The following is a 13,073-nucleotide window of genomic DNA, read 5'->3' as shown; positions in this document are numbered from 1 at the left end:
CATACCTGTTGTCAAGATAGCCACAGATATTTGCTGGGTGCCTGTAAAGCACTTGACCATCCTTCACTAGAGGCTGCATTCGCACGACATGCACAGTTAATTATTTTTGTGTCTTTTTATGTTGGGAGCAACCCATTGCGTTCACGTGTGGTTCTGTGTATCATGCAGAACCCAGAATGTGGCTTAGTTATTGAATCAGGACTAGCATTTTGCACGAAGACAGCCATGATGTCTGACATCCGAGTCAGCCTGCCTCTTTATAGAGTTGATGGGGAGCAGGAGTTCAAGGGACCTGCCTCTGGGCCTGGCTGCTAGAGACCCCAGAGGCTGGGCATGGTGGGATTTAGGTTCATTTCTTAACTATGCGCATCAGGGTTACCATGTGAATACACCTTGCCTGTGTCTCCCTATAACTGCAGCCGGTGCCTGAGTTTTACATCTCTCCCACGGGCTGAAGGGGGCTAATAAGCTCCTTAAAGCAGCTGTCCCAGCTGGGGTGTCCAGCAGATGTGTGGACTCCAACTCCCAAAATTCCCAGCCAGCTTTGCTGCTGCTGAGCATTCTGGGTGCCGAAGTCTGCATATCTAGAGGCCATCCGAGTGGCGTGAGGCTAGCCTAGGGTAGGGATCATGGACAGTGGAGCTTTTTCTCACCAGCTCTCCTTAAAAGCAGGGGGAACTGTTGCCACTCCCAGTTCTCCACCAGGCAGCCTCACCCTTTCACTCCCCAGAATTGGTGCCAATAGAGCGTATTGATACTGCACAGTTTATTTCCAAGAATCTAGATATTTGATCAGCTGAATTTCTCCACTAGCAGCTGAGGAAAAGAGAGAGAGAAAGTGTGGGAAGCAGGAGCGCACAGCAACGAGTTGTGTCTCTAGACCATTGTTTCCAGCTGGGCAATTTCTGGGAGTGTGGACTTCAGCTCCCAGAATTCCCCAGCCAGCACGGCCCTGCTGAGTATTCTGGGTGCTAAGTTGCCAGGTTGGGAAACGTGGGCAAGAGACATCTTCTGCTCTCCCATTCAGCCTCGGGGTCACCCCAAGGATTTTCCTTGGAGCCAAGCTTGATTCCTGGTGACATCCTGGGCCCACCCATGGAGCGTTCTTGGCAACGATGTGGAAACGTTTTGCCCCTGCCCTATCTTGGGAAGTTCCATCAACTTTCCAGTCTAGCCCACCACCCTGGGGACTCCTGGCGGTCTCCCACCAAGGACCAGCCCCATTAACCCTGCTTAGCTTTTTGAGATCAGTCAGACGCTGCCACCTAGCTGGCTTTAAAAACCAAAATTAAAACTGGTTGAAAAAGAAAAGGCAGGAGCAGAACAGCATTAGATAAAGAACGGCGTCTTACAAAAGCAGGCAGGCGACTCTCCTACTCAAGTAAAGTTGAGAGGGAATCGCAGATTCCTCCTGAAATAGGGAGGTTTGCCCACTTGGCAAACGCAGTCAGAGTTCCAGAAGATCTGCGTGGGCCAGCTGGGAAGGGAAGAAGGCCTCTTCCTCAGATCCTGCGGCTCACTTGGGCTGCCCCCTCTTAACACATTGGAAGCGGAACGATGGGTTGGAGATGGGCAGTCGGCAGTCCAGGAGTTCAAGGAAGGGCCTTTCTCAATCGTCGCAAACACGCAAGCCCGAAGCAGATAGCTTTGAACGGCAGCAACTATTACAATCGTCCGACGTATAAACCAGTCTCTCTTTTCTCTGGGCTGGCCCCGTTTCCCCGTTGGGCATCTCTGAGAAAGCTCTGGTCCAAGTTGGGAGGGGAAGAAACGAGGCTGTGGCACGTCGGCAGCCGAGCTGAGAGCAGGTGCCGTGATGAAAAGAGGCGCCCACGGGGAGTGGCGGGCTTGTTCGGTGCAGCTTCTGGCTTCACCGAGCTTCCCTTGCTCTCGAGAAGGCAGCGTCTGGGATGTGAGAAGCGTGGAGTCCTGTGCTGGGCCCTCGGACTTCCTCGCTGACGGCTCCGGGAGGGCTATAGCACACTCGCCCCTAACGTGCCTGTTTTCTCTCCCAGTTGTCACGGATGAGACTCTGAGCTTCATCCAGAGAAGTCGCCGCCTCTTGGTTGTGCTGAGCCCAAACTATGTCCTTCGGGGCACCCAGGCTTTGCTGGAGTTTAAGGCGGGCCTGGAGAACATGGCTTCCAAGGGCACCATCAAGGTGATCCTGGTCCAGTACAAGCCCATCAAGAAGAGCAAGGTGAAGGAGCTCCGCCGAGCCAAGACGGTGCTCACCGTCATTAAGTGGAAGGGCGAGAAGTCGCGTTACCCCTGGGGAAAGTTTTGGAAGCAGCTGCTGGTCGAGTTGCCGCTGAAGAGCAAGCCCAAGAGCCTTGTGGGTGAACGAGATCTCATCACCCTTTCTCCAAAAAGCACCTAAAAAGGGGAAGACCGGGAAGCCAAAGCTGGGCTGGGGAGGAAAGCTGTGGGCTTGGCCTGGAGTCTCTGGGAACAACCAGTTCCGTCTCCGGCACGGCCACCTGAGACGCCCACCTGAACTCGGCCGGTTTTGAAGGTGCAGCGTCCGCACTGGATGCGTAGGCGTCCATCGTGTCTCGTGCAAATCACACAGCCTAGTTTGCATCAGACTGAGGCAAATTGCGTCATTTGTGTCATTTGTGCAACGACAGCAGGGTGCACCTAATGTCATTTGCCCCCTCCCCTGTGGACAGCCATGCTTTCTCTGTGTGGTTGCCCCCACGTTCTTTGTCCAGAGACAAAAGAACAGAAGTCGTCCTGGGGCATTTTCATCGCGGTCAAAAGTGGTTGGTGGAGAACTGATACCAGCCTTCCTCAACCTGTGTTTCCCAGGTGTGTGGCATTTCACTTCCCACAATCACCTGTCACTGTGGACTTTGCAATCCACACATCGGCAGGGCTCCCGGCTGGGGAGGGCGGTCCCTTCCTTGCAGTTGGCCTCATGATGGCATTTGTACTCATCGTGCACCGAGACGGCCTCTTGCGCCGAGTGCAGAAAAGCAGGAGGCAGCCTCTTTGCTGCCTGCACCAGCCTGCCAAGGAAGGAGGGGCCTGGGGGCTTCTGCCCCCATTTTCCCAGATTTCACGTGGGCAACATGCCACGATAAGAATCTTTTCACCAGAGGGACTTAACAGCAGTGAAGTTTGGAAGATTCTCAAGGAAGAAGCGGCCAGTTGTAAGTCATGCAGTGGGAAAACAGCATTTCTTGAGCTCGCAGGATGAAGTATTCCTCGTGTTCATCTTTCCTTCAAGATGGAGACATCAAGTCAAGGGCATTTCACCAGTTATGGGCGTGCAACAGTGCACAAAATGGATCAGTTTCGAGCCGTTGTGAATTCTGAAATGCTTTGTTTAATGTTTGGGATACTTTTGAGGGCAGAGCAAGTGTTCACTTCCTTTGGACACTGAAACAGCTATTTTGCCTCCAAAGTTTTCCAAAATGACCAGAGACACCTGCTTTGAATGGGCAATAGCCTCTTTCCATTGGAAACTGCTGTTTCCAGCTGTTTGAGATGACTAAGTTGGCATGCTCGCATTCCTTGCACCCCTTCTCAGTGGTCAGTCAACATAGGAAGGGCCTGTCATGCCCCCAAGCTTGTGCCCTGAACTTCTGCCATGGTTGCACCCAGCCTTGTCAGAACTTCAGGGCTTGCACAAAGGGAGGGGCTGGTGAAGATTTCTCGGGAGCCTGGCAGGGAGGCAAGGGATTAACCCAGCTGCAGAATGTCAGAAGCGGTCTCCGTGGAGGATCTCCTCTTTTGTTCAGCCAACTCCTAGTCTCCGTACTGTAGCATTAGCAGATTAGCTGTGGGATGGTGGCAGATCTGGACAGCCGTGTGTGTGTGTGTGCGTGTGTGTGTGCATGCATCAGAGTCAGTTCATAATCCAAAGTGCTTATTTGGCTCACTGGGGTTCACTACCGCTTACACCACCTACTGTATCCTAATGGCCAGCCCCAGAGGATTGTTGGGGTGTGCAAAGAGAGGTGGATGCCATTCAAGGAAATATGGCTGATTCCACTCAGATTTGTGAATCAATGAGGATCGACCTGCTTTAGGGCCATCTGACTCATCCAGAATCCATTGAAGCCTCTTCCCGGACCCTTGGGATTGCTTTGGGGCTTCGCTTGAATGGAAACTCCAAATCAAAACTTGACATGACCCTTCCAGACAGGTTTCCTTGATAAAAAGCTCCTAGCCAAATACAGGTAGTCCTCACTTAATGACCACAGTAGGGACTGGAAACTTTGTTGTTAAGCAGGGCAGTTGTTAAGCAAGTTGCGCCCAATTTTATGACCTTTTTTGCAGCGGTCATTAGATGAATCACCACAGCCATTAAGCAAATCACAGAGTTGTTAAGCAAATCATGCAGTTCCCCATTGATTTTGCTTGCCGGAGGCCGGCTGGGAAGGTTGCAAATGGCAATCACGTGACCCCGGGACGCTGCAACCATCATAAGTGCGAGCTGGTTGCCAAGTGCCCAGATTGCGATTGCGTGACTGCGGGGATGCTGCGACGGTTGTAAGTGCAAGGACTGGTGGTACGTCCCTTTGTTCAGCACCACTGTAACTTTGGTCACTAAGCGAATGGTTGCAAAGTGAGGACTACCTGTGCACGTCTCACGAACATGAGTCGGCCTTCTTCCCCCGCCAAATGCGATGGGTGGAGGGGTGCTGGGGGCAGGCAGAATGGAGCCATGCACGGTTGTCTGCCTAGGAGCTTTGTCTTTCCCTCTTCCAGATGTTTGACTTTAATTTGCTTTCTGTTCTCCGTGGCAGGTGAGCAACTCACGAGAGATGGGTGGTTTCCTTTTCCCCAGATGTTCAGTATCATTCCCTAGACCAGCGTTTCTCAGCCGTGGCAACTTTAAGATGCGTGGACTTCAACTCCCGAATTCGCAGCAATCTTAAAGTTGCTGAGGTTGGGAATCGCTGCCCTAGACTATTGTCCCCATTCTGTCCACCAGCCCTTGGCCCTCTTTCTCATCCCCACCATCATGGTGCCACAGGGAAAGCAACTTCATAGCGTGCAGACAACAGGGAATGTGCAGAGAGAGAGATCGAGAGGGGGGTCACAGATCTGATTGAGGCTGTTGCACCTCGGTAAAGCAATACCCGAGGGATTTAAATCTGGAGAATAAATCCCGCCCAGTGCATCTTCCCCCGTGAGCCTTGACTGGGCGCCTTTTTCCTGGGCACTCTGGCCAGGGAGCCCACCTTGCTCCCTTGGCATGCACAGCTTGCAGGTTCCTGGCCACCAATCCGGAGGGTCCAGCTCTGCCCCCATCGTGTGGAAGGTCTCCACGCTGGCATCCCCACTGCACGGAGATGGGGCAGGCAGGGGCCAATCCGAGGTACGTTCTGGCAGGGTGGGGCCCTGTGGCTCTGGGGCCCTCCCGTGAGCAAAGTTTGAGCCGAGTTGCTGAAGGTCGGGGCCAAGGGGGTTCTTGGCGTTGCTCGTTCATGTTTTTCCATTCTCGTCCTGTCCCGTCCCACCCTAACCCTAACCCCACACCTTCATGTATTTCCTGATGTCATCTGCTTTGGAGGGTGATGATGTTGTCTTATTTTGATTCTTTTTGGTTTGTATTTTAATAAAACACTTATTTTGATACTTTCCTCTATTGTTTCAGTTGCTTCGCCATTTCCCTTCCATGAGTGCGTGTGTGTGCCTGTGTGCGTTGCAGGAGCGTCCATGGGGCATGGTGGGGGTCAAAAAGCCAAGATGGTGACTGCAACTAGGCCATTAAACCCCTCCCCTTTTTATGTGTGTTGCGCATGTAGAAGGAGGGGGCTCTGACCTCATGGTTGTGGTGGCCATCTTGACTTTTCCTACCTCCCCACTCCCACCCACAGATGCCACGGAACTGCTTTATTCCATTGTTCGCTCCCCCTTCCAAATAGGATCTTCATTAACCATGTCCCAAGATGCCATTGGCATGGGAGGCTGGACTGAATGCCGGCTGAGGATTTGGGGGGCTGTAGGACAACCCACCTGAAGGGTCCAGTTGGAAGAAGCAGAAATGTGGTCAGTAGCTGGTGAAGAACCCCAGGGCTGGCTTGGAGCCGAGAACCTGGTTGGTGTTCTGTGGAAGGCATCTTTCTGTCCAAGGGTTGGGGCCACTGTGGATGGACCTAGAGCAGTGTCCCACAGGCAGTATTCTCCTCAGAGTAAAGGGAAGACATGTATTGCTCTCCTAAGCACAACCACCCCGAAACAAGTCCTGTTGAGTGCAGCAAGGACGAGATTCCAGATGGCATTTCTCACCCTGAACTCTGATCCAAAGGTGCCTTGGCCCCCTCTGTCTTCTGCTGTGCCCCCTCCATGTCGCCTCTCTCAGCTCCAGCTGAGGAGTGGGAGAAGCTTAAGTTGCCCAGAGCTCTACCAGGGTTTAAGCCACCTTTCCCCCTTCTTGGGTGACACCATCCAAGGGAGCCTCAGGATGGGGAACATCTCTTAGGCTTTCTGCCTGTTACCTTGGAGGACGGAGGGGCTGGGAACAGAGGCAGGAGAGGGATCAACAATGGGGCAGCCCACTGCATGCCTGAGAAGGCCTTTCCTCCCTTGCACCTGCTGGCAGCCAAACCATGCCCTGGCACAGCCTCTTTTGTTCCACTTTGTCCTCAAGATGTTGACTTCCTCTGATTTCCTGTCCTCATATGAGGCAGCCTTCAGTTACCTCTAGCCCATTCAAGGGTTAACGTGCTTCCCTCCTAACCCAACACCAGCTTTCCTGTGGTTACGGTGTGGTGTGCTTCACCGGCTGGTGGCTGAGATGGTCCTAGGACAGGGTTTCTCAACCTTGGTCTCTTGAAGATGTGTGGACTTCAACTCCCAGAATTCCCCAGCCAGCTGGGAGTTGAAGTCCACACACCTTCAAGAGGCCAAGGTTGAGAAACCCTGTCCTAGGAGCTGGGTTCAACCAGATTTAGGCTGGATTAGATGTGATCCCTCCAGTCTCTCCTTTGGGCAGCTGAAGAGTGATTCCTTCAAGGTGCTGCCCCATAACCCCTGGATCTCCAAATTGGGGGTCATGAACAGCAGCTGAGCAGCAGCAGTGGTGGGAGGGTCTGCCTGGTAAAGGGGGAGAGACAACTGACTTTTGGCGGCTTCATGGTGCAACTCTTGCCGGGCCTATCTGTGGCTGCTTTGGAATGTGGGTTTAACTCTCTTCTGGCACAGCGCTACTCAAAGGTTAGTACACGGACCCTGAATTATTTACAAAACGTGTAAGAGTACAAACACTATACGTATAATTCAGGGTTCATGCCTTAAAATTTATGAGGACAAGACTTAAAACCCCTAAAAGTCAAGATTGGGGAACATTTAGGTAATTAAAAAAAAAAAAACTTTAGTAAAACATTTTATGAGCTATGGTTTGGGGCTATAGATCAAAAAATAATAAGAAGGAAACAGCATTATTAAGGAAAGAAATAAATGGATATTGTCACTAAGTACCTTAATCCCCAGTGGATTAAATGAAGACACTCAAATTTACTATTTATTCGATTCTTAGTATTTGCCCCAGGAAAATGCATTTACTCTTTTCCCAAGTTTATTATTCTGCTCATCCAGATATATTGAGTTTGATGCCCTTTAAGAATAGAACAATCCTTTTCCATTAAGATTAGAAATTAAACCAACTGTTCTTTCTCATTGACTAGTAGCTTCTAATTGACAAGTTTTAGCTCATAAACACCACTAAGATTAATCTATTACGTGAAACCCTTTTCCTCTGGCTTTATTCTTAATAATTAGGAAAAGCAAAAATATTGGGGCATTTTTGAGCTGTTAGAGAATTTGTGAGTTCATTTCGTTTTATATCAGAATATGAATCACGAAAAAGTAAAAAAGGAGTAGAAGAAAATGAGCTTTTAAGATATTATAAAACATGGATTTAATTAGTTTAGCCTTTTCCTCTCTAGAACAGGACATTTTTCACTGGTGCTTCTTTGTATTCTGATGTGCTCGCAAAGGAGAGGAGGGGGTGTCCCCAGCCACGGCTCCTGGCTTCAGAATGGCAGGCGTGGCTGGGCGGACAAAGCCCTGCTCCCCTCTAATGCGTGCGGCACGCATCACATGCGCATAAAAAGGGATCCCCTGGTCATGCTTGCCCTTCCGAGGCCAAAGGCTGTCCCTGCAGACGCCCCTGGGCAGAGGCCTGTTCCCACCCCCACCCCCCGCGGTTTCTCAGCCACCAGGACGGAGGTCTGCTGCCCCTAACTGGCGAGTAACGTGGAGCCTTCAAGACCAGTAGCCTTGGATGGACCACGGATGAGCCTAACCCCTGGAAAGCCATCCACGTTAGCAGCCATCGCTGGTCTTCTGGCAACGAATCTTGCAGGGATTGGAGAAAGGATGGAAAATGTTTCTCTGCCCACTTTCTTAGGCCGTGCATGGTTCTGGTCCTGTGCCCCTCAGCCGTCTTTTGCCAGACTAAAAATGCCAAACCTTCTAGTCTTTTCTTGCAGAGAAAGTGTTTTAGACCCCTGGTCCTTTTGTTTGCCATCTTCTTCATTTTTTTTTTTAGACCTATTGTATTATTTTTCAGATGTTACCACCAGAACTGTATGCAATGTTCCACGTGCAGAAGTACCCTGGATCTGTATGGTGGCATTACCAAGTTGGCGGTCTTACTCTCGCCTCATTTGCTAGGTATCCAAGTACGGAATTTGCCTTCTGTAGGGCTGCCAACCAGAACCAGCATCTTTATTGTGCTGTACGCGGTGACCCAAGATTTATCCTGGTTAATTACAGACAGCTCAGACCTACCTTGAGCAGGGCACAGGCTTGAGAGCCTCAATGGCCTCTTCCAAGTCTGTGATTCCTTGATCCCGCCAGAGAGAGCTCATCCTCACGTCCCACCAGCCATGGCCCAGCCTACCATTTTTAAAGGACATGTTCCGATGAGTTGATGAAGCCTCTCGGTCATCCGGGTGGAATTATCTGGAGGTTGAGTCACAGCAACTGGACTTCTTTTCTTTGGCTTTGATATGTTGCGCTGCTTGTCCAAGCAGCTTCTTCAGGGTTAGCGAAACATATCACACCAAAAGAAAAGAAGTCCAGTTGCCATGACTCAGCCTCCAGATATCCAGAGGAGGTCACCTTCGTTTCATCCCCAGCTCACACTGGAGACGGCTGAATCCGTCTTTAGCTTGTTCAGCGTCAAAGTAGTGCTTCCCCTCTTCTCCTGACACAGGCCTTGCTGTGGGGACTGTCAGCGGTTCCTCATTGACAACGTTGCTGACGTCACGGCCAGGAGCTGGGGTCTGCCCCATTTCTGTTGGCCATTTCAGGCCATTTCAGGCCGCTGCAGGCACACCCCTCTCCTCCAGGTTTTTGGGATTGATCCAACTTCCATTCTGAATCAAACGGACTTTTCAAACTGAAAAGAAAACAAAGCAAAAATCCAATGGGAGCCTGTGTCACACGCTGCCTGTGAGGAAGCACACGGGGACACCACTGTGGGCTTTGCTGCGGGCCCCAGAGCAGCCCGCTGTCTTCCTGCATGGTGGAGGACAGTAGGCAAATGCCAGCTTTATACACAGCTCTCCTGCAAGAGCCCCGTGCCAGTCTGGTTGGCGGCAGGGAAACTGGCTGTGTCAAGAAGTCAGCAGATGGACACAACTTGACGTTAGATCAGTCCACTACTAAAACAAGAGACTCAGAAGAGAATGGCTGTTAGTCCAGCACATTGTGCAAGTGGGAAAAAGAGGCTCAAGAACTGGAACTTGGGTGTCACTATAAATGGGGCTCCTATTTAACACCCAGCAGCGGCTGGAATTCTTCCCCAAACGCTCCATTAGCCTGTCTGTAGTAACCCTACTTACTGGAAGCCCTTGTGTTCGTATATGCCTGCTTATCTGTTTCCAGGCTAGCTTTCCAAGAGAAGCCTGACACATATTGCCTTTTGCTTCTGGTCACAAAATGCCTGGGGCTGGCACGGGCCATGCCAATCCAGTTAGATAGGTGGGACAGCAAGAATATTCCATGCCCAGGTTGTGCCCCTTTAGCCTGCTCAGTGGGACAGTATGATGGCATTCTCCTCCACACAGTCAGGAGATCACTTAATCCCTTCACACAGAAAGCAGGCAGGCAGGCAGGCAGGCAGGCAGGCAGGAGAAGGCACTTCACCCCTCCTCCTTGGCATCTAGTTTTCTACGTACAGAGATCTTAGACAGCAACAACAATTTGGGGTGTGCAAGAAGCAGACCGCTTCAGTTGGAGGTGGGACCTTGAGAAATGGGTTGATCTCCATGCAGGCCTGGTGCACAGTCAGTGGCAGACCCAGAACCACAAGCTTCAAAACAGGCATTGCGGGGTCTTTCCCCACAGAGAGCTACAAAGGGTTTCCCCCAGAAGACCATGCGCTCACTAGGGGGCACATAACGCAGTGGTAGCGTTCTATATGCACAAACTTCTTTGGGCCCCAGATTCTTTGTGGTTCTTCTGCCAGGCACAACAGATGAGATGGGGACGGGTGGCAGGAATCGGCTGAGGACAAGGCGGCTTTTGCAGAAGAACCAGAGGCTGGACCACCCACCTTCTTTGCAGAGAATCAGTTGCAGCCTCTTCATCACTGACAGATTTGTTGGAGGGTTCCGAGAAGGAATCTTGTGACTCCTTATGGAGCAATAGATTCGTTCTGGCATCTGTTTTCACCGGCTGGATCATCCCTGTGGCTGAATCTTTATCTGACCTCTGCCCATAAGGGCAAAGCAACCTTCTTCAACTGCTTGGGGGTTGTAGTCCAAGGTGGTTGAAGAGCCTATGGCTTGGAAAGGCTGGTGTGGAGATTTTGGCCCAACCACTCTAACCACTGTCTTGTCCTCTTCTGGCTAGATACCACGGAAGCCATCTTTGACTTCATCCACAAAAGCCGGAAGATGATTGTGGTCTTGAGCCCCGACTACTTCCTGGAGAAGAGCATCAGCCTCCTGGAGTTCAAGCTTGGCCTCCTGTGCCAGAACAACATTGCCACCCAGCTGGTGGTGGTGGAGTACCAGCCCCTCCCGCACGCCCACCCGAGCGTCCAGCAGCTGAAGGAGTCCGTGGCCTTCCTGGCCTGGAAGGGGGAGAGGTCCAAGCACACGGGCTCCAAGTTCTGGAAGGCCTTGCGCCTGGCCCTGCCCCTCCGGAGCCTGAGCACCGGTGCCAACGCCGCCTGGAACGAGAGCTGCTCCTCCCACTCGGACACCAGCTTGGACCAGGCCCAGAAGAAGCGGAGCCGGTGGAAAGGGCCAGCCCCGAGGCCCAAGGATGTCCCCGTCCAAAGGGGGCTGGCCTCGTCGCCCAGGTGGAAGGCCAAACAGGCTCCCAAGCCGCTCCTGGCCTGCCGCTGCTGCGTGGCGTACTGCAACAAGGACCGCAAACTCAGGAGCCCCGGCCAAGCCGCGCCCAAGCCCAAGCCCAAGCCCAAGCCCAAGCAGGAGGTGCAGTGCCAGCGGCCGCTGCTGGGCGACCCCGCGGGGCGCCACCTCCAGAATAACAGCAAGATGCAGCCTCTGGAGTCCCAGGTGGCAGCCCTCGGCCTCCAGCGCTTTGCAGACGTGTCCAACAACAATGACTTCTATGTACTTTAACCAGCCAGCGGTGGGGCCAGCTGCAGACCCCCAGGCTCTGAGAAGAAGAAGGGAAGGCCTTCCCGGTGAGGACCGGGAGCTCCTGGAAGCAATGGGACCAGCAGACCAGGGTTCTAGGTGCGCGTGCGTGGGGCGGGGGAGACTGCCTGGGAAGGAGTGGGGGGCTTGGGAACTGCCCCGGGTTCTCGCTCCATGGACCAAGGTGGAGGTTTAAATTCTCTGGAAACCGAGTACATTTCCTAAGAGCAGGCTCTGAGAGAAGTGCCGGGGAGATGCGTCCACCCTAGCAGGTCCACCTCGTGGAGAATGAGCAGCCCTAGGTGAGGCCTCTTTCTTCCCTGTGTTAGTGGTCAGTTCCCCCCACCTCTCTCATTCCCGGTGCGTTGGGACTCCACCTCCCAGAACGTCCAGCCAACAGGATCTTTGGGCATGCTGGCTGGGAACTCTGGGTCTCGCAGTCCCAGCAGAAAGGCAGGTGGTGAATGAGGGAGAACGTCACGCAGGTGGCCTCGTCCGTCCTTCTGCTGTAACGTCAGAGCCGCAGCCAGGCGAGGGGGCCCAGGTGTCTGAACTGAAAGACAGCAACAGCAACCCCGCCCTGCTTGGCGTCATTCGGAAAGGTTTCTGGGGAGAATTTCAGATGAAAAAAAAATCCCCTGTTTTTATTGTTGCTTTATTTGAACAAGAAGGTTCCAACTCCCTTTGGCACTGTGGCCATATACCCAAAGACATTTTAATCATTTTTAAAGCACTCCCTTTTCTTCCTTTTTTTTTTTTTAGGGGCTGTATTTTTGAACAAAAAGGAATGAGCTATTTGCAACCAAGTTGTTTAGAATTAAATTTTCATTTCTGTGAATGGTTTTTAAAGCATCTGCGTTTGTGGGTTGCCGTTCATGCGTGGTTGTTCCACACTTCACACAGCACATTCCTCTCCAGGTTGGATTTATCCCAGCCTAAAGCTGCAGCAGATTGCATTCCCCACAAAGTCATCAGACAAGAAACAGGATGTACCCTGAACCCCCACTCCCTTCCCCAACCTGCCTCCCTTCTTCTGGCCTCTTCATGCACCCAACATCTGCACCAGCTGTGACGAGGAGGCGCCTCCCTCCACCCTGAGAAAACTGGGGGTCGGGCTACCCGATATGAACTGCAAAATGAAATGACCACAGGATGGAAGCAAAGAGGGTCTGCATATACTCAGGGAGAAAACCCCGCCCTCCCCTCGCACTGATGAGGTTGCCAAGTTGGGTAATGAAACGTCTGCAGGCGGAACCACCAAGCTCAGAGACGACCAAAGAGGGTCTGTTTAATCCTCTTTGCTGCTACCTCGTGGTGTTGTGTAGTTTAGCAGCCTATAGATGGTAGTCCTGGGGGTCACCAAGTGCCTCTGTCTCTTGGCTGTCGTCCTGCGCCAAACTCAGGGATGGGAGGGACACCCGTGGCTCAACGCCTCTGAATTAGGTGTCTCAGTAGATCTCTATGGTCCCAGGAAGGGGTTCTCCCAGCCCTACC

At 52.2% G+C, this 13,073-nt stretch overlaps 1 protein-coding gene across 9 annotated transcripts in view; it reads left to right on the top strand.

The window, feature by feature from the left end:
* The window catches only part of IL1RAP (interleukin 1 receptor accessory protein), a 79,905-nt gene extending 67,533 nt beyond the window's left edge, over positions 1-12,372 (top strand). For 5 of the 9 annotated variants that reach the window (XM_088132365.1, XM_088132369.1, XM_088132367.1 and 2 more), the window contains one exon: positions 10,822-12,372. In XM_088132365.1, the coding sequence (XP_087988491.1) occupies positions 10,822-11,561 (740 nt within the window). In that variant the 3' untranslated portion in view covers positions 11,562-12,372. Of the gene's footprint in view, positions 1-2,015; positions 5,593-10,821 lie in introns of those variants that run through there. The other 4 variants (XM_088132362.1, XM_088132364.1, XM_088132363.1 and 1 more) reach the window with 2 other exon arrangements.
* The last annotated feature ends 701 nt before the right edge of the window (positions 12,373-13,073 follow it).

Source organism: Python bivittatus, unplaced genomic scaffold (genome assembly GCF_059951505.1).
Source record: "Python bivittatus isolate LINGU-HERP-01145 unplaced genomic scaffold, Pbiv_v1 ctg000980_np1212, whole genome shotgun sequence".
Classification (NCBI taxonomy): domain Eukaryota; kingdom Metazoa; phylum Chordata; class Lepidosauria; order Squamata; family Pythonidae; genus Python; species Python bivittatus.
The sequence above is the reverse complement of the archived record's forward strand: the minus strand, read 5'-3'. Positions and strand labels throughout refer to the sequence as shown.